Genomic DNA, 20,536 nt, shown 5'->3' on the forward strand with positions numbered 1-20,536 from the left:
ATTTAAGGTTAGGCATACGATTATCAGTGTGGTTTGGGGTTAGGGTTAAAATCACATTTTAAGAAGAGCAATAGCAGAAATGGGCGGGGTTTAGGACTTTGTGGCTGTGGTAACTAGTGACGACCAGTAACATCGGTTCCCACTTGGGGTTTTTTCTGTTATCCATGACGGGCCTGCGTGGATCTAACCGCCTATCCATACCCCGTGATCACCAAAACAACATAACAAAGTGGGGGGAAAATGGCGAGCGGAGAGGAGGCTAGACGCCCCTCTGTTTCTTCCTCTTCCGTCCTCGAGGACCTGTTCCCTGCCGGAGGGTCAGAGCCAGTATGCGGGGATGGGAACCCTGAGCTTGTGCAACTGCGAGAGCGTCTCCAAGGCTGGCTATCGCAATATGAGGCTTTGCTGTTATGGGTGCAGAGGCTGCTTGTTTGGGAAAGGCCGCTCTACAGCATCTTTGTTGCGCTCACGCTGAACACCTTGTTCTGGTAATGCTAAATCATTAGTAAGAATCACTCGTGTAATCAGTTATGTTGCACTGAATAGGAAGCTGCACTGTAGCTACTGTTTTAGCTTGGTAGTAGTAACTCTAGCTAGCTACTTACTGTAGTGTAGCTAGATTGAATGACAGCGAGACGTCGATAATCCCTCGGACGACAGTGACGCTAGCTAGGTGGCTAATTAGCTATTTAACGCTGTCAGTTGGTAGTTTGGTATGCCAAAATGTACCCTACTAGTATCAAATAAATGAATAACGTTTAGCCAAATACCATACCTTAACTACAAGTTATCTATCTTTGAAATAACAGTACCTAGTTGACAGATGTCAAATCTAGCTACCTCGCTAACAAGACGTTTCGGAGCGTTCAGATAGAATTGTGAAAATGTAGAACAAACATGCCTCTCCGACATGTAGACCAACTAATCATGATTGCTGTATTCATGGCATTTATATCTGCAACGTTTGACAACTGAACGTGTCCAAGTTGACAGTTCTGTTTCATGTATTGTTCTGAACCAGGGCAGGGGGCTAGCTGACAGTCGATTCACTCTTGTGGCTAGCTAGCTACTTAACGTTAGCAAATAGCTAGGAACATTTTAAAATGGCATGGGTTGTTTTCATGTGTGTTTTACAGGCTTCTGTCTTCGACGTCCCTGCGCCCTCTCTTCCTCCTGAGTATTTCCATTCTAGGGCTCATGCAGCTGGAGAGATGGAAGCATAAATTACCTCTTACAACAGGTAAGTAAGTTCATAGTAGGTGCATGCATGCATTACTCTTGCCACACCTGACCCTGGGGTCAGTGTGAAGTCTGAAATGCTAGTATAGGTCACGCTTTGATAAGATGGTTGAATGTTGTGGATTTGATTTCACATGTCATTGTTCTGATGACTTTGATTCCCAAGCCTATTCTATGAAGTCTAAAATGTATTGTTGCTGTTGAAAAAATATCTCCTGTCTACTCTCTCCACTACAGTTCAGTATCCTGAGGCCAACCCAATGGAAAGGTACACATCTTGACTCAATTAAAGGTCCAATGCAGCTGTTTTTAATCTGTGTCAAATCATTTCTGGGTAACAATTAAGTACCTTAATGTGATAAACAAATAGCTTCTTAGCAAAGAGCAATTAATCAACAAGAATTTAGCTAGGACAATCCCTGGGTGGTCTGAGTGGGGAGGAGAAATGTATCATTAGTTGTTGTTGGCAGAGAGGTTTGGAACTCTTTCTTATCGGTATATTCATTCATTTACTGCATGGAGATGTCACCGTTGAAGGCCAAAACTCCATTCCACCAAAACAGGCTGAAATTTCGGGCTGTCTTTTCAAACGACTCTTACACTAAAAGGGCATAATCATCATTTGCACAATTTCACAGTATTATTCCAACCTCAGTGTGGAAATGTGTATATAAAACAGAGAAAAATCAAAATTTTTCACTGCACTGGGCCTTTAAACACATCCTACTCCACCCTGCTCCTATAACACCTTCAAGCACTTTACTGTTATAGTGACTCATGTGATTATTCAGGTGTTTTCCCTACTTGTTTCGTGGTCTGTACATGTCAATAGCACCAGGGCACATATTTATAAAGAGTAGTAGAAGAACTGATCTAGGATCAGGCTCACCCTATCTATTATAAGCACTCCTACTCTGAGACGCTTGAAGCTTTTTAGGTCTGGCTTAGTACTGCTTGTGTTCTTCCCACGGACTCTTTCTCTGACTGCAGAGAGACCATGAGTGTGCAACCCCGGCTCCTCAGCATTCCAGAGCTCAGCCACCACCTGGTGGAGAGCTACCTCTACTGCTGCCTCTACGTCCAGGAGATGCTGCAGTACAAAAGGCAGAACCACGGAAAGGTATGCTGGGTTTGATGGGTTAGAGCTCATTGCCTCTAACGTCAGGGTTGTGGGTTCGATTTCCACGTTGGCCACATATACTTTGTCATTTGGTATCTGTAGGTTGAAGTGTATTAAAGCAACTGCTAAATTACCATACTGTTAAGTGCCTCAGTCATGTTTTATCAAAACATTAAATTGCTTGAGTTGCATATATATTTTTTTGTATATCTGAAGGAGAGGAGGCTGGTGGGAGGATCTGTAGGAGGACGAGCTCATTGTAATGGCTGGAATGGAATTTATGGAACGGAGTAAAACGTGATTTCCATATGTTATACCGTTGCATGAATCCTATTCCAGCCATTACAATGAGCCTCCTCCTATAGCTCCTCCCACCATCCTCCTCTGATCTGAAGAGGTATTTGCTGATGCTGAAGTAGTCATCCCTAGTGTCACTACACTAGTTTCAGCCAACTTGCAGGTTTAATGACACTGCGTCTCTTTTCTCCCTCCAGTTCTGTGCCATGATGTGCTCTGGCTGTTCTGTGCTCGCCGTGGTGGGACACTACGTACCAGGAATCATGATATCCTATATCATCGGTGAGCTGCCTTGCGTTTTCAATCCTTTTTCCTTGTTTTTCACAAAGGCAGCCAACCAACCAGTATGCCAAAGGGTGTGGTTGTCTGTAAGAAAAGCAGTGCTACTGCGTAACAATTGCCAACCAAAGTTATTGCCAATAACTTCTAAATGCAACCTTCATACCACCGTTTATAGTGTTGCCATTCCCCAACCTAGAAATGTATTGTGATTTGGCCATTTGTGACGCTCGGTATTCCAGGGTCGTAGTCAATAGTGCACACAGTAGCCAGACATTTGCAACGTTGTAGCGTTTGGAGTAAATGGTTTCCGTTGCAAAATGTTTTGTGTTCACTAATGAATACGACCCTGAAGGATATCCCTTTCTCTGGTTAAACTAAAGATTGAGTGCATTCCAAATGGCACTCTATTCCCTATATAGTGCACATCTTTTGACCAGAACTCTATGGGCTCTGATCAAACGTAGTACACTATGTAGGCAAAAGGGTGCCATTTCAGATGCTGCACTTGTCATGGTGAGTCAAATGCCATTTAAGTGCCATGTTGTTTTTTGTCCTGTGCCCAGCGCTGAGTGTGTTGGTGTGGCCTCTGGTGGTGTACCACGAGCTGATCCAGCGGATGTACACGGGCCTGGAGCCCATCCTGATGAAACTGGACTACAGCATGAAGGGAGACACGCAGCACCACAAGCACGATAAGAGGAGTGAGTTTACACTGTGTGTTTGATGGTGCATGTGTGTGTGTTGCCCTGCCATCATTCACATGTCACCAGGAGTTTACACTGTGTGTTTGATGGTGCATGTGTGTGTGTTGCCATCATTCACATGTCACCAGGTCCCCTCTCTGGCTGTGAACACTGAACGTCAGGGTTGCCTGGTGTTAGGTTCTAATTCTCAGAGTAAAACACTCAACACATGTTATGAAAGCTTAACCAAGTTTATTCTGCCCAGAGGGTCAATACAGCTGCATTCAGACAAAACATTTTCACAGAAGCACTGATATTTAACCGTTCCTCATAGGCGGAGTCTCCTACACATCTGTACAAACATAATTCTTTACTGCTTGGCAGGACACTAGTGATGTAGGCCATAAACCTTTATTTCTCTCTTCAGGTGACCTGACCTCAACCCCCCCCCCCCCCCCAATCACTAATCCATGGCTCTCTCCCCTTATCAATACCTGACACGTAATCGATCCACTGCACTCAACACATTCCAAGCTTAATTGCACCCACTATATACCTTCCTCCTATAACCATTAACTTCTGGTGTAGCCCCTCTAAACCTCAGCACTCCCTCAGTGACATGAATAAGTATATTTCCTATTCTCAGAACCCAACACTGGGAAATCGTTCTCCTCCCGCTTTGTGCCACTAGCGTGGCAGCTGGAGCAAATTTATTTTCAGGCATGTAAGGATTGGGGTTTCCACGGATCCTTAAAGGTCTTCAGTCATAAATTGTGCTTTCAAAGGTCTTAAATGCAACAGGGATGAATTGTGTTAAATTGTGCAGCAGCTTAATTGTTGCCACCGCGGAAAAACAAACTAAAATGAACGTCAAATAATACTCTTTCAAGACCTATCCACATGTGCGCCTCTGAGTTGCGTCGTTGCCAGAGAGAGCAAGGTAGCCTATGCCATTTGATAGACAACACTAACTAGAGCTGGGACGATAAAAATTAGACGCTCTCCCCATACCGACGCGATTTTGCACGTTTGTAATTTCGGTGATTAGGCTACACTGCTGCTTTTTATTTTTATTTTTTTATTTTTTTTCTAAAACATTATTTGATTAACCTGCTTCCTGCAATGAAAGTATCTGTCCTGTCCCGGTTTCGCTGCTGGCTCTCACTCCCGCTCCCCTCTTTGCGCACAAGGGGAAGGGAGAGATGTATTCTGATAAGCGCAAGCATACTGAAAGTTGGGCAACATTTAGAAATATATAATTGCGTGAAAGACAGTTTTTCAAACAACTACCGTTACTGTTGTTAAGAGTCTCAGCTTTATTTGAGTAACAATTATTTTGGAACTGTCAATATAAAGGAGAAAAAAACCACTTTACAAACGCAGGATGTAGTTGAGATGATTCACCAACGGAGCAGAGCGCACCATTTGCGATGAATGCATCAAGTAGACTACCAATGAAACGTTTTTGTAGGACGTTACATTTACTGTTAGATCAATTGCATGGCTAAAGAAACCATATCATATTTAGATTTAGCAATCTAGCTAATGTGTTTTGAGTTCCCACTTCCTCAGTTGGTAAATGATGTAGCATAGTCTTATCACCTAGGCCAGTATGCACAACAAATATACAGGAAAATTCACCTCTAAAGAGACAAAAACATATCTAATTATTCCGGATCCTATTTTGAAATATTGCACATCGAAATATCCATCATGCACTCCATGAATATGTTAGATGAAATGGCATACTTCTTTACTTGCCACTGGAAAGTCAGTCTAGAGCTCATTCCAGCTAACAATATTAGCTGGTGTGGTGCGCGCAGACCTCAATTTGTAGTAAATTGCACGCCAAGTGACATTTAAAAAAATGTCTTAAGTTCAACTTCTTGGATCCTGCAGTTACCCTTTTAAACTGTGTGTGTTGCAGAGGTGAAGAAGGAGGTGGAGGAAGGGGATGAGCCCAGGGCTGAGACAGAGAGCGAGAGCGAGGAGGAGCTGTCCTGCTTTGCCCCCCTGGTAAGCACCACATTGTCTGCCATCTTGCACCAGGGCACTAGGACCGTGTGTTGTTTGTGTGGACATATTTACCTATACTTGTGGGGACCAGAACAAAAATTGGACCAACTGGGGACATTTTGTCAGCCCCCACAAGGGAAAAAGGCTATTTCTAGGGGATTAAGGTTAGAATTAGGGTTGGGGGCAATGTTCCCTCAAAAAATGTTGTCACTGAGCAAATTTCAGGTCTGCTGAGCGCAAACTTGAATGTTGTGAAAATTCTTCCAGTGCGCATTTACTGTGAACACTGAGGCTGTACCCGCTTTAAGTTAGTTTTTTTAATAGTGGCCAAGTAGACTACTATGGCTATTTGATCATAATGTAGTCTTACCAGAGTGGCCTACCATCGAAAACAATGGAGAACATGCATCCCATAACATTTTAACATGGAAATAGCTGTTCTTTCATTCAGCCTTCAGTAGCAGCCTACATTCCATGAGACTTGTCAAATCATTTTGCTGATTCAATGGTTTGGCTGATTCAAAATTAGACACATGTTGCATCCCAATAATCTTTCCTTTCTCCCCAGCAATATGCACATGTTCACTTCCCCTTATGGATTTGAAAGGAAATGTAACGTTAATGGAAACTCCCTCTAGCCCATGCCTATAAATCTAATGCTTTTAAATATGTCTGGAATAGAACAAGCGCACACTTCAGGAGGAATGAGAGATTATTCATACTTAACCAAGATATTCCCCTCAATGAAAGGATTGAGAGGATAAGGAAATATTATGGCTTGACTTTGTAATAACCTAATTGGGTTCTGTCGAGAGCCTTTCACTAAAGAACGATGATGTCATTCAATTGTACCATGTCATTGGTCAGGTGGATGCAAAGACCACAGCTCTGGCAATGGCCATCACCGACTCGGAGCTGTCTGACGAGGAAGCATCCATTTTGGAGAGTGGGGGGTTCTCCGTATCCAGAGCTACCACCCCACAGCTCACAGACGTCTGTGAAGGTAGGTACCCAAGCACAGCAGGCCCTTCCTCCAAAGTATCTGTCCTGTGCAACTTGGATTCAGAAGAAAAGGAATGGTGTGTATTCATTAGTGCAAACCAAAGCAAAATGTTTTGCACCATTCAACAACAACAAAAAACTCGCCCTAGCGTGTTGTTATTGTCGGTTAATCAAAGTGGCACCACAGTCAGAGGCTCCATGTGTCGCAAGTGAAGTGGGAGATTTCTAATCAATGCCTTAATGAAATTGGGCTACAATGATCAACCAACTGGTAGGCTGTTGTTTCATATGAATGGAGTTGTTGTACACAAGGATGCCTCAATTAGCCTTGCTACTTTAGCTAGTTAGCTGGCTAATTTAGCTGGCTACTGTAGCTAGCTTCTTTACAAAGATTAGATGCAGTCAAGACGGACACTAGCAGATGGTATGATAGATAACCTATGGCAGCAACAAGTTTGTGTAACTAATGTGTGTCGGTTTGCCAACTTTCTCTCTCTCTCTCTCCCTCCTCCGTGCCCCACACACACAGACTGTCACACACACCGGCCACTGCTCCCCTATCGTCCCCTCCCCCACCCTTCCAAGCAGAACACAGTGCACCGGCTCTCAAGTTACGCAAGCAAGTCTCCATTGAAGTTTAAAAAAAGAATACTCTTCAAAACATGTATTTAGACTATCTGAAAAAAATAATATTCTAATCGTGAAATCATTTCAAATGCCCATCCCTAGCATATAACCCGATGTTAGACATACAGTTGAAGTCGGAAGTTTGGAGTCATTAAAACTCATTTTTCAACCGCTCCACAAATTTCTTGTTAACAAACTATAGTTTTGGCAAGTCGGTTAGGACATCTACTTTGTGCATGACACAAGTCATTTTTCCAACTATTGTTTAGAGACAGATTATTTCACTGTATCACAATTCCAGTGGGTCAGAAGTTTACATACACTAAGTTGACTGTGCCTTTAAACAGCTTGGACTATGTCATGGCTTTAGAAGCTTCTGATAGGCTAATTGACATCATTTGAGTCAATTGGAGGTGTACCTGTGGATGTATTTCAAGGCCTACCTTCAAACTCAGTGCCCCTAAGCATGGGGGTGGCAGCATCATGTTGTGGGGGTGCTTTGCTGCAGGAGGGACTGGTGCACTTCACAAAATAGATTAAAGTTAAAGCTTGGTCGCAAATGGGTCTTCCAAATGGACAATGACCCCAAGCATACTTCCAAAGTTGTAGCAAAATGGCTTAAGGACAACAAAGTCAATGTATTGGAGTGGCCATCACAAAGCCCTGACCTCAATCCTATAGAAGATTTGTGGGCAGAACTGAAAAAGCAAGGAGGCCTACAAACCTGACTCAGTTACACCAGCTCTGTCAGGAGGAATGGGCCAAAATTCACCCAATTTATTGTGGAAGGCTACCCAAAACTTTTGACCCAAGTTAAACAATTTAAAGGCAATGCTAATTGAGTGTATAAACTTCTGACCCACTGGGAATATGATGAAGGAAATAAAAGCTGAAATAAATCTGTACTATTATTCTGACATTTCACATTCTTAAAATAAAGTGGTGATCCTAACTGACCTAAGACAGGGATTTGTTACTAGGATTAAATGTCAGGAATTGTGAAAAACTGAGTTTAAATGTACTTGGCTAAGGTGTATGTTAAGTTCCGACTTCAACTGTATGCTGTTGACTCCTTCCTCATTCACTATATATCAGAATTACATTTTCTCTGCATATTAAACTGCTACTCAGCGACATGGCGTTGCCACAAGCAGGATATTGTAGATATTCACTCGCAAAAAAGATCTTGCCATGTGCAGGTGAGATTTAAGCTGCTGCAATGTGACAGCTGCTGGATCAGAACGGCAGAGAAGTTCAGCTTTGCGATTCACATTCTTAGAAGTCAACCCAATATTGCGATTTACTTCATGCATTGCTGACTACCTTTAACCCCATCCTCTCTCTCTCTCCTGTGACTGTTTAGACCTGGACCAGCAGTGTGTGCACAGTGACCCAGAGGAGGCATTCCTAAAGGACCTACCTGAATTCCCCTCGATTGACGAGTTCCCCATCGAGCACAGCCTCCTCCACTTCCCATTGCGTGGCCCCGGTCAGGGCCAAGGGGACGGGGCTGCGGCTGGGGGAAGAGAGCCCTCGGAGGGGGAGCCCATGAGCCCGGCCAGCCTCCTCATCCAGCACCTGGCCTCCCCGCTCCACTTTGTCAACACACACTTCAACGGACATGGACGGCCGCCAGGTGGGGACCAGGGACCACTGCTGGGTGCTGGGAGAGCGGAGGTGGTGGTGCATGGGGGGGAAGGGGAATCCCAGGCCCCGAGGCAGTCACTGGAAGCCCTGAGTGAGGAGATCGTGAACACGGCAATCTCCACCGTGGTGCAGAACACACTGTCTGCCCTGCTACGCTCCACCGAGGAAAGCAAGGGCCCATCCATCGCAGATTTCCTGCCCACCGACATGCCCCCCAGCGCCCCGGAAAGCCCCCCCGCCCCTGTCGCCGAGACAGAGGAGGCAGAAAAGGACCAGGATGTGGTCGCTGCGGAGTCTGAGAGGAGTGCCGAGGAGATGCCGGACGACATGTTTGTACCAACCGAGGACGAGGACTTTGAGCTTCTGGACGAAAGTGAACTGGAGCAGATGGACGAGGACCTGCTGGGTCTTCTCAGTCCTGATGGACAGGGGGCAGTGGGAGTGGCCTCTCCCGCAGACACACCCCCATCTCCGACGCACCAACCGGAATCCTTCTAGCGTCCTCATCACCGCTCATACCCTACTGTTTTGTTTCATGTAGATATACATTATACAGATATATATGTACACTTATCAAAGTGTCTGTGGTTAGTGGCAGTTGGTTAGTGATTGAGATCACTGTGGTTGATTCTGCCTTCACACGATCACTGTGGTTGAGTCCAAATGGCACCCTATTCCCTTTAGTGCCCTACTTTTTACCAGGGCCCATAGGGCTCTGGTCAAAAGTAGTGCACTATAGCTGGAATAGGGTGCCATTTGGGATTAAACATGTTTCTTGAGGCTTGGGCTTGATGGCACCTGTGTTTGACAGGCTTTTAACCAAGGGAACAAGCCATCTGAGTATTGGGAGCTACTAGTAATATGTTTGGGTGGCAGGAGAACGGTTTGGTGGAGCCTCGTCCCAGATGTGTTTGTGCTGTATGTTGTAATGCCGAATGGAGTTGGGTATATTACAGCACAATCTGCAATGGGACCAGGCTATAGGGTCCAGATCTACACCCACCCTTCTTGAAGGAAATGATTAACAGATTTTATGTAGATGGATTCTTTGAGAGAAAGAAAAGGTTTTTGTTTTTTGATTATATTAATATATATGATAAATTATTTTATTTAATGGTCAGTTTAATGGAAATCTATTGTCATATGGGAATTTGAAAGTAATAAAGATTCTCTATGGTCAGTAACCCAAGTCGATTCTACAATCTGCATTGGATTTTGATCTTTAGCAAAACACACGTTTTCATCATGTAGGCACAAATGCGTACGTTTGGGAGTTTCATTGAAGGCAGTTTATTAACCAGCAACCCCTCAAGTAAGTTCAGCACTCAATTGTGAAATCTCCCAAACAAAACTTAGTACTGTAGTTATTAGCCATACACAAAGGATTTATGCCATCTATTAGAATGACATTTCAGATTCACAATAATAGGTCTTTGAAATGTAGGGTGTATTGGACATTGTAGGCACAAATGCGTATGTTTGGGAGTCTTATTGAAGGCAATTTAATGACCAGCAAGCCCCTCAAGTAAGTTCCACCCTCAGCAAAATTGTGAAATCTCACAAACAATAATTTACAATAGATCTTTGAATTTTAGTGTATTTTTTTAAATCCCCAAACCAGATGATGGTAAAACATACTGTGGTATGCTGACAACCTTTTCAATTGCTCATCGTCAACATCTCAAAGGTCTATATTTTGTTAGTTGTATTCTGTAATGTTTAAATGAATGCAAGTGCTACTTCACCACCACCAATTGTTTAATTTGTACAACTTGAAGATGTTCTGGGTACTTAATACTCTTGGAAATCCCAGACCTAGGGCAAAACATTTGTAACACTGTGGGAGGCAACCAGTCTGTAGAGACTAGGTACCTAACATCTGAAGAAGGTTCATAATACAGGTTTTGTCATGGCAATCCCACATACAACTGCCATTCGCTGTGACAAATTATTGAAAGTAATAGGAATACATTTTTACATTTTAGTCATTTAGCAGACGCTCTTATCCAGAGCGACTTACAGTAGAATACATGCATTGCATTCTCCGTCAAAAAGGTATGTTACCTAGGTAACAATGATGGGTTAGAAATGTTGCAAGCTGATAGAATTCATTTCATAAATTGGTTACTAGTGGGAATTCAGCTCAACCCCCAACTTAACTAGGGACAGCTTTATTGCAAGTGTGCCTATCTGATCTGAATCTCAGGAGTGGGATGTACTTTAGTTGGCGCAATGGAAGATACCGTTGCACGTAGATGCAAATGAATGTGAGGTAGAAAATGGTGTCCACCAATGTCTAGCCTAAAGTTCCCCAACCCAAGTTGTCCCTGTGCACTGTATTGTAATATTGGCCAATGCCTTCCAAGCACTTCTGTAAAAAGTTTCCCTCAAAATGAGAGCAATTTAACATTGCATGTGAAAACCAAGCATTAAAAATGCAACTTGGAGGGTGCAGGACCTTGGACTTGTAGCAAGCATGCAATTTGTATGTTGCAGCTTAAATAGAATTCTTTAACACTAAATTGCCAATGAGGCAATTTAGTGTGATTTCATTTAAAAAGGTAATTTGTTTTACTATAATCCCACTGTAACCAACTACAAAAGTTATTAACAAATGTGTTATAGAAATGTTTGCTTATGCTTTTACTGTTTCTTGATCTATAAAAGGCACTTAACAAGAAATGTACTATTGTAAAGAAATGTATCTTGTCTCCTGTTTTTCCAGAAACTGCTCATCACTTTGATCTTTTACATCCACAAGGAACACAAACAAGTTTTGAAAATGCTGATAAGATTTATTGCAATTACAAGAGGTTAAACACTAACAGCTGCTCTTTGTGCAGTGAAAGAGAATAAAAGAACAAACTGAAACAAGGGATGGAATGCAGTTGAAATTGATTTAAATCCCTTTTATCCATCTAACCCATATCCTCCTCTCCCTCCTCTTCAAACTCGCCCTCCTCCTCGGCAGTGGCATCCTGGTACTGCTGGTACTCAGACACCAGGTCGTTCATGTTGCTCTCGGCCTCGGTGAACTCCATCTCGTCCATGCCCTCTCCGGTGTACCAGTGCAGGAAGGCCTTGCGGCGGAACATGGCTGTGAACTGCTCAGAGATGCGCTTAAACAGCTCCTGGATAGCCGTGCTGTTCCCGATGAAGGTAGCGGCCATCTTGAGGCCGCGGGGTGGGATGTCGCAGACTGCGGTCTTGACATTGTTGGGGATCCATTCGACGAAGTAGCTGCTGTTCTTGTTCTGCACGTTCAGCATCTGCTCGTCCACCTCTTTCATGGACATGCGGCCACGGAAGATAGCGGCCACGGTGAGGTAACGGCCGTGGCGGGGGTCGCAGGCGGCCATCATGTTCTTGGCATCGAACATCTGCTGGGTGAGTTCAGGCACCGTCAGCGCTCTGTACTGCTGGCTACCTCTGCTGGTGAGGGGGGCAAAGCCTGGCATGAAGAAATGCAAGCGGGGGAATGGGACCATGTTGACAGCTAGCTTACGTAGGTCGGCGTTGAGCTGGCCGGGGAAGCGCAGGCAGGTGGTGACACCACTCATGGTGGCTGACACCAGGTGGTTGAGATCCCCGTAAGTGGGAGTCGTCAGCTTCAGGGTGCGAAAGCAGATGTCGTACAAGGCCTCGTTGTCGATGCAATAAGTCTCGTCAGTGTTCTCCACTAGCTGATGCACAGACAGGGTGGCATTGTAGGGCTCCACCACGGTGTCTGACACTTTAGGGGAGGGCACCACACTGAAGGTGTTCATGATGCGGTCAGGGTACTCCTCACGGATCTTGCTAATCAACAGGGTACCCATGCCAGAGCCCGTGCCGCCTCCAAGGGAGTGGGTGAGCTGGAAACCCTGAAGACAGTCGCAGCTCTCGGCTTCCTTTCTCACCACATCCAGGACAGAGTCTACCAGCTCTGCTCCCTCAGTGTAATGGCCCTTTGCCCAGTTGTTACCTGCACCACTCTGTCCTTTAAACAACAAAAAGTAACGCAATGAGATGTAGGCTAGGCATATTACTATGGTAAGGCAAAATTAATTTGCAATTTCAAAGCATTTGCTCACCAAAGACAAAGTTGTCCGGTCTGAATATTTGGCCAAATGGTCCAGAGCGGACAGAGTCCATCGTGCCAGGCTCCAGATCAACTAGAATGGCACGAGGAACATACTTGCCACCTGAAATAAATTAACATATACATTATGGGTCAGTAGCTAATTTGTGACAGATTTTCATGCAAATATTGTAAAATCTGCATTAAGAAAATATGCGCATTTTCCCACCAGTGGTAAGTTTCCACCAAACTGACTTGTTGCGGATAAAAATCAGTGTGATAACAGTGCACAAACACTTATTCACTAAAGTTTTCATATACCCATTTTTTTTTTTTAAGTTCAATGCGTTTCCATCGCATTTTCAACTCTACCGATAGTTTAGTCAAACTGTTGCAATAAATAGCAACTGTTCCTACTCTGGTCTTGGTACATGCACTCTAGCCAACAGCTTGCAGATACAGTGCGGGTAGGCTAGTCTACATGATGAGATTTATGGATAAGAGTGAGAATATTTGTATTTGTCAAACAGCAGTCAAGCATCAAGTCACAGAATTAGACCCTCTTTATTGGAAAGGAGCATCAAGATCTCATCTGTTGTCTAAAACGGCATTGTTTCTCTGAGTCGGAGACCACACACACCATGTTGCGTGACTCCAAGTTTACGTCGATATCTGGTTAAGGCCTTTGCAGACAACGATTTTAGCCGTCTTATGCCACTATTCTAACATCCTAGAGAAAACGTCCACATCGTGGGCAAATTCTTAGGTTGTAAACTATTGTCGGATGTCTTGGCTCATTCAGTGTGACAGGGTCTAGGTCTGCTGATTTTAAGTACCGCTTCATGCGGTCTGACAAAGTTCTAGCAGTGTCTGAATTTTTGGGGTCTTTATCGTGTAGTGTGTGTGTGGCAGGTGTTATGAGCCGATCCTGGTGACTGACCAACAGGAACACGGTTGGCACTGAGTATGCGCACAATAATACAATTATTGTGAATATTTAGATGAATATAATAGTTCAATTTAAACATTCAGCCTACATGCTGTGCAAGAACTATTTCCATAATCTTTTTTACATGAAAGAATAATCTGAACGGATTTCAGACCTGAGTTTGGACATGAGGTTTATGTGAAAACTATTTCACTGACGCATAAACAGAGGCTTGAGCTGCTGCCACATGCCCAGATCAAAATATATAATAAACCGCTGCAGTTGATTGCAAGCCAATTCCAGAATGTGACTACAGAACAGAAGCATATCCTACAATCTGGACAGGTTGATATCAATATTTTAATTTGTTAACATCACACAGTGTGACAATGTGAATCTTAAAAGACTGAAGCCTTTAGTTAAAGAGAACACAGCTTCATTTTTTTTTTTTTAGAAGACTTGACACTACTACCAGCGAAAATACACTTTAAAATCACTAGCTACTTAATGTTTTATATTTATTCAAAATGTCACAATTTAGTTAGCTACCGTTGTACATGGAGGATCCTTTCCAGTTAGTTACCTGTTGCCTCATTGTAGTACACATTGATTCTCTCAAGCTGCAGATCGCTATCACCATGGTAAGTGCCAGTTGGGTCTATTCCATGCTCATCACTGATAACCTCCCAAAACTGCAAAAGTATGATGGAGTGGTTAGTGGCACGTCGGCGGGTAAAAGTTACTCATAGCATTATAGTTAGCAAGCTAAAGTTAGGTGCCGAGCAGCCATCGACAATTGACCAAATTTTACTCTTCAGATCAACCAAACATTTCAGATAACCAAAGCTAGCGTTAGATAGCTAACTAACAAATCGCAAATACTTTATTTTGGACTTATCTTATGAGCAGGCTAGCGACACAAAGTTAGCTAGCTAACGTTTACGTTAATTATTTTGAAAAATGCAACTCGTTTGCAATACATTTTAATAAAATAAAGTGCCCTTACCTTGGCACCGATCTGATTTCCACATTGACCGGCCTGCAGATGAACAATCTCCCTCATGTTAAAATCGAGTTGACGTGTAAATTAATAAAGATCACTTGTAAACATCTGACAATAACTTGAATCTTTACTCCGCGCCTTTTTTCGACACGTCTGAAGTCGAGCGAGCTGTTGAAAGAGAGGGAAAATAAAGCTTCAGCGCACGTGACAAATTTGTCTTTGCATGCATTCCATTGGCTAAATCACATCATTATCATACAAAGCAATACATGCTTGGGGGTGTGTGTGTCTATATATATATATATATAATATATAAAATGTAAAGCTCCTTATAACCCTAGCACAGGCAAAGACAGGCGGCCGCCAGCCAGCCAGTTTTTTTTTACATGCAGCCAGTTGATAGCGGTGGATGGATAGATATATACAATATGTTGTATTTAAAAATATATATGTTATTACATGCAGTGTTTACCTGTGGACCATGATATAAATAGAATTGCATAATGTAGCCTACACACAACATATGTGTGAAGCCATTCCTTTTTGACCCCAATGTGAAACTTCTGCTTCAACAGAAAACTCAGCCCAAACCTGTTGTTGGGCCCTTGTGCAAGGCACTATCCCACTGCTCAAGGGGCACTGCTCTGCGGCTGACACTTTGCTGCCTATAGCCTCTTGTGTGTTTTGATCTTTGGGGGTTGGGAATTAAAGAAAAGATAGCCCACTGAGCCTCTGTCAGAGACAATATCCTGTAACATATCCTTTATTGCTGATGCTAGATATTGGCCATTGAGAGGCTTTGAAGCCACCGGTCAGCCATATTGTCACTCCCCAGTAGGCACAGTCTTCCATAGAAATTAATGGAATTTTACAGTATTTCAATTAAATGTTAAGGACAAAATTACTTTAATTTACTGCCTAGTATGGACAATATTACTTTTATTCACCGCCTAGTATTTTTTGTTGTTGTAGTGAGGACAGTAACATTAGGACCCCTCCCCCCAAAAATGTAGTAATTTTTTGTTATGTTCAGCACACATATCATTTAAAAGTATGCATTAAGGTGTCTAATATAATAATTGTAAAAAAACAAATGCAGTCATTTATAAATGCATTTATATAGCTTCCAAATATTTTTTTATATTGGAGGGGTAGCAAGATGGTTGCGCGGTGGCTTCAATACAGCACACCATCAGTGATCCAGGTTTTATACACACCGTTGCTGTAACCCATGGACACTTGGACCCTTGTCAGACAGACTGCCGCAGAGGAAATGCACACCATATGTTAGACCTGCAACTCACCACAGGCGTTTGCATATTTGAGTCAAAAGCACTAGGAGGGTGTCAGTGTGAACAAATGGTGAGCTAGCCAGCCCAGTGCTGTGTTACAGTACTGCCATGAACACTTGGCTGGTATGCATGAAGACAAGAGCCTCTTGAAAACAAGACATGCAACTCTGCAAACATTCCTTACTAAAACCTTGGAGTTCCAGCCTTTGATTTTTGGATTCACACCCCACCAGTTACATAAGGCTTACAGACATGGAATCTGAGAATGGCATGAACTATGTAAAAATAACTTCATAGCTCAAACAATAAGTTGAAGGGGAAGGATGCAGGGTGGAAGAAGGATTCATTGGGGAGAGAGGCAACCAGAAGTCCAGCAATGATGATATTCATTGAGGTCATCACTATTTATTTAGTCACCAAAAACATAAAACATTCAACCTTTAATATGCAAATGATTGTCAAAAAGTATAAAGACCATTTTTGTTTATTTTGAACAAACATATAACAACTCCGACTGAAAGCGCTTCAGAAATTAGTGTAAATTCATGCAGTGTCTTTTCTTGTCCTTGATGCAAGATCTTTCTCCTATGGATAGTGTAAACAAAATAGAAACACAAATGGAACATTACTTTGTAATAAAAGGTTCACGAAAAATCAATGAATCCAAAGGAATGAGGGCAATGCAGTGCAAATGTTTCCCCTACCATTAGTACAGATCAGGTTCCCCCCACAATTGTTTTCAATTGAAATCTTAGAGGTCCTGGAAAATAATCTAAAAACACTGGCACAGAAGCATACCAAGCTATGAGACGTTGATTGCTGTGCCTGTGTCCTAGTTACTATACTCACCTCCTTGAGTTGGTCTGCAGCAATCTGCAGTTTGGCCCTCATCTCATCACTAATGATGACATCAGACAACACGGACCATCTACCATCCTGGAAGCTCACTGGCATTGAGAAGACTACACCAGCTGGGAGGTTGTACTGTCCTGCAGAGAGGCCAAGAGAAGACATATCAGGGCCTTTATTTAAAAAGTGTCTTAGAGAAGGAGTGCCGATCTAGGATCAGTTTGACCTTTTAGACACTCATACTCTGAGACACTTTATGAATATAGGCTTCATAGGCAGCACTTATTTAGTATGCTTACTTACTTCTTTGTGTTCTTATTTTTATTTATTGTTTGTTTTTGTTAGACCTTATGCTATTTTTAGTAATACATTGTTATTGATTACTGCATTGTTGGGGTTGAGCTTGCAAGAAAGGCATTTCACTCTACTTGGGCATGTGACATTGAAACTTATCCTGGAACACATTATATAAAATGCTGATACAATATATAAAAATGACTACATAGCCTGGTCCCAGATCTTTAGGTGCTTTAATAGCCAAATCCTATGGCTGTTGTCAATGCTAATGTTACAGCACAAACAGATCTGGGATCAGGCTTAATGATGCAGTCTTTCTATAGCCAAGTCATGTCAATGACTATAGGAGTTGGCAAGTCTGCACAAACAGATCTTGGACCAGACTAGTATTATTCCCTCCTATCTGCAAATGTCACTATATTGACTTCTGACCCGACCTGTGCTGAGTATGCCTAAGGAGAGGACCTCCTCAGCAGAAGAGTTACAGTTCCAGGCCTTTAGAACTGCAATGATCCCATTAGTGGCTGATATGGCTGTGGCCCTCTGGGACTTGGAGGCTACAGTGGCACGTTGGGAACTGACCAAATTCAGGAAGTCAGTCTGTAGCCATTTCCTTTGAGAAAAAAAAGGTATTCAAAGTTTGGGGTGTACTATGTGTGTGTTAGAACTAGAGCACTGATTACAGGGAGGTATATTATCAAAACTTAGTGCAGTGGTATTTTATGGTAGTTGAATTTAGGTATGCAATAGCACAGGAACAGTAGCTTCGTCCCAGATCTGACTGTGCTGTCTTGCCAAATCCGAAGGACATTTTGGCATGACAATGACCATAGGAGTCGGCTATACAGCACAAACAGATCTGGACTGCAGGAACAGTACAGATTCATTGATAAACATCATTTGGCAATAATGTCTTAGCAAACAGTTAAGTTACATGTCATATATCATCTTTAGGACTGGCTGAGAAAAATCTGATGGTCCCCAGATGGCCCCTTCGTAATGGAAAACCTTCGCCCTCTGCAGGTCAACATGGGAACTGCCGCTGACGTTGCCCCAAACGATGACATCTGTCACATCTGACGGAGACGATAAAGAAGAATCACATGAAGGTTTGAGGGTTTTTTCCAATTTAAGGTGAAAATGTTTATCCATTTTATAGATACATATATAACGGTAATGAAAAAATGAAGGAAAAAAGGATTGAGCTAAAAGTTGATTTGAGGAAAGTTTCACTTGGAATGACTGGGATATGTTGTTGTCGTGTACTTTAGTTGAATGCACTGACTCAGTCGCTCTGTATAAGAGCAAAATTAATGTAAATGTACAATTTTGATTTGTTACCTGCAGTCTTCACAGATAGCTTCTGTGCAATGTGGGCTCTGGCTTCGTACTCCAGTTGAGTTGCCATGCCGACAAAGCGTCCGCTGTCAACCGAGGGAGCGTTGTCTAGCAGAAGGGAGCACTTCAGGTTAACCAAGGAGTTCCCAGCCACAATCACCGCCACGTTCTTGTGCGCCCTTTCGTCGATAAGGCGCCCATACTGTTGGTAACGCTCCGACACCTTCCTCACCTTAAAAATAATAATATGGTCATTTAGCAGATGTTTTTATCCAAAGCAACTTACAGAACTGTCAACATTGACACATGTTCAGCGTATGTGGAGTGGATGATACAATAATCCAACCCACAACCCTGGTGTTGCTTGCACCGTGATCTAACTAACCCACCGAGCCATTCGAACTACACACCTTGCTTTCTTCATCATCCTCCCCTCCACACTCAGGCCAACTGTCATCCAGGAGGATGATGAAGTGTGCTTGTTGGAAGGCCTGGTCCAGCTCTGTGTAGACAATGACTTTATGGAGCTGTGGGAGGGCCAGGTCCTCTGTCTCCATCCTGACCCCCTGCAGGTCCTCATCGATGGCCCCCACATCCAACAGGTGGAGGCTGATGGTTGGGGTGTCCCGGAATACCCCAGGGGCAAACAGCTGGGGGATCAGGATGTAGCAGGTCGGGTTAAGAGCACTGCAGGGTAGCAAAGGAGGGGAACAGTGGGTTAAATCTGTTTGTGATGTAGGCCTAAAGCCATAGGAGTTGGCAAGACAGCACAAACTGGTCTGGTAGATTAGGATGCTTCGCTGCCTATAACTTCTGTACAAGACAAACATATTTGAGCCAAACATTTTCAATATTTTTACTTCATATTTTCAATGGCAATAGAAATGTAATTTTCCTTCCTGAATTGACTCAATTGAAATGGAATTGATCCCAGCCCTGCCTCACATTGAGACACTGCTGGCTACCCTACGTACCTGCTGATCCATATGTGCAGTGGCTTGATGAGGCTCTGATGGTACACCTCCTCCTTCATGCACAGCTCCCGTGTCAGCAGGTTCTCTGTTGCAATCTTCATCATCAGTTCTGTCGTCATATCTGAGGTGAAGCCATAGTAAGCCTGGAAGACAAGCAGCACTTTGACATGATTTGATCAGGATGTTTCTATTCTTGCTGAATCAACTGATTGTGGAGTTATCAACAAAGTAATAATTGAAATAATGCCAGACTGATAGTTATCTTTGAATAAGGGTGATGTAGTAACATTACCTGTACATGTTCTAGGAAGTCGCTGAAGCCCCCTAGAAGCATTCCTTTACCCCCACGGTTGATTAGTTCCCTCCATATCATGGGGGAATGCTCATGCTGCCAGCCATTTTCCTTGCAAGTGGTTTCCAGCCATTGCTGGGAGGTGGAAAGAGAGGGTGACAGATTGTCTGGACAGAATATCTCTAGTTTAGGCTACACATTGACAAAGTAAAGAGACCATATGAAAATAGAATTGACTGAATGTAATAAATGCATCTACCTGCCACTCATCGGGGTGCATGCAGAGCGTGTGGATGCTGAACTTTGGCAGAGATCTTTGCAGTAAATCTGCAAGAAGTTCAGCTTTGGCAAAGTACGGGCAATTTGCCTTGCCTGCGACAAAAACAAGTTGTCATGTATGGAATGTCATTACCAGAAGGTCATAAGCTCTTCCCATTTAGGTAAGTCAGACATTTATGTCTACATAGCTAATACAACCTAAACTTAAACAAGTCTTACCAGCAAGTACAAATTTTGCCATGTTTGTTGGCCGGATGTCAGTTGTTGCTAGGAAACCAGGGGTGTTATTTTAATTGTGTCCGATAGGAAAC

The 20,536-nt window shown here is 43.1% G+C and overlaps 3 protein-coding genes across 3 annotated transcripts; 1 reads left to right on the plus strand and 2 right to left on the minus strand.

The window, feature by feature from the left end:
• The first annotated feature begins 144 nt into the window (after positions 1-144).
• On the plus strand, positions 145-10,102 carry retreg2 (reticulophagy regulator family member 2). Its single transcript, XM_014151284.3, has 9 exons — positions 145-488; positions 1,137-1,240; positions 1,477-1,507; positions 2,230-2,359; positions 2,854-2,938; positions 3,502-3,639; positions 5,549-5,637; positions 6,505-6,640; positions 8,630-10,102. The coding sequence occupies exons 1-9, from the start codon at positions 241-243 to the stop codon at positions 9,409-9,411; spliced, it is 1,743 nt and encodes a 580-aa protein (XP_014006759.1). The 5' UTR covers positions 145-240; the 3' UTR covers positions 9,412-10,102.
• Positions 10,103-11,687: 1,585 nt separating this feature from the next.
• Positions 11,688-15,093, minus strand: LOC106575097 (tubulin beta-4B chain). The gene is made up of 4 exons (XM_014151285.3): positions 14,908-15,093; positions 14,485-14,593; positions 12,987-13,097; positions 11,688-12,892 (listed from the first exon to the last, which is right to left on the minus strand). Exons 1-4 carry the CDS (start codon positions 14,962-14,964, stop codon positions 11,832-11,834), a joined length of 1,338 nt encoding a protein of 445 aa, XP_014006760.1. The 5' UTR covers positions 14,965-15,093; the 3' UTR covers positions 11,688-11,831.
• Positions 15,094-16,575: 1,482 nt separating this feature from the next.
• On the minus strand, positions 16,576-20,530 carry mdh1b (malate dehydrogenase 1B, NAD (soluble)). The gene is made up of 10 exons (XM_014151282.3): positions 20,445-20,530; positions 20,206-20,318; positions 19,947-20,081; positions 19,655-19,797; positions 19,091-19,367; positions 18,684-18,912; positions 18,277-18,418; positions 17,780-17,955; positions 17,046-17,185; positions 16,576-16,781 (listed from the first exon to the last, which is right to left on the minus strand). The coding sequence occupies exons 1-10, from the start codon at positions 20,464-20,466 to the stop codon at positions 16,740-16,742; spliced, it is 1,419 nt and encodes a 472-aa protein (XP_014006757.3). The 5' UTR covers positions 20,467-20,530; the 3' UTR covers positions 16,576-16,739.
• Positions 20,531-20,536: the final 6 nt, after the last annotated feature.

This window comes from Salmo salar, chromosome 17 (assembly GCF_965601325.2).
Source record: "Salmo salar chromosome 17, fSalSal1, whole genome shotgun sequence".
In the NCBI taxonomy this organism is placed as follows: Eukaryota; Metazoa; Chordata; class Actinopteri; order Salmoniformes; family Salmonidae; genus Salmo; species Salmo salar.

Bases quoted from the DNA above. Each gene is read 5' to 3' on its own strand.
- retreg2 (XM_014151284.3), top strand. From the start codon at position 241: ATGGCGAGCGGAGAGGAGGCTAGACGCCCCTCTGTTTCTTCCTCTTCC. The intron at 3,640-5,548 runs GTGAGTTTACAC...TGTGTGTTGCAG, and splicing joins CCACAAGCACGATAAGAGGA to AGGTGAAGAAGGAGGTGGAG. The intron at 6,641-8,629 runs GTAGGTACCCAA...GTGACTGTTTAG, and splicing joins GCTCACAGACGTCTGTGAAG to ACCTGGACCAGCAGTGTGTG.
- LOC106575097 (XM_014151285.3), bottom strand. From the start codon at position 14,964: ATGAGGGAGATTGTTCATCTGCAGGCCGGTCAATGTGGAAATCAGATC. The intron at 13,098-14,484 runs GTAACTAACTGG...AATTTATTTCAG, and splicing joins GTACTACAATGAGGCAACAG to GTGGCAAGTATGTTCCTCGT. The intron at 12,893-12,986 runs GTGAGCAAATGC...TGTTGTTTAAAG, and splicing joins ACCGGACAACTTTGTCTTTG to GACAGAGTGGTGCAGGTAAC.
- mdh1b (XM_014151282.3), bottom strand. From the start codon at position 20,466: ATGGCAAAATTTGTACTTGCTG. The intron at 19,798-19,946 runs GTAATGTTACTA...CTTGTCTTCCAG, and splicing joins ACTTCCTAGAACATGTACAG to GCTTACTATGGCTTCACCTC. The intron at 17,956-18,276 runs GTAACTTAACTG...TTTTTCTCAAAG, and splicing joins CTAAAGATGATATATGACAT to GAAATGGCTACAGACTGACT.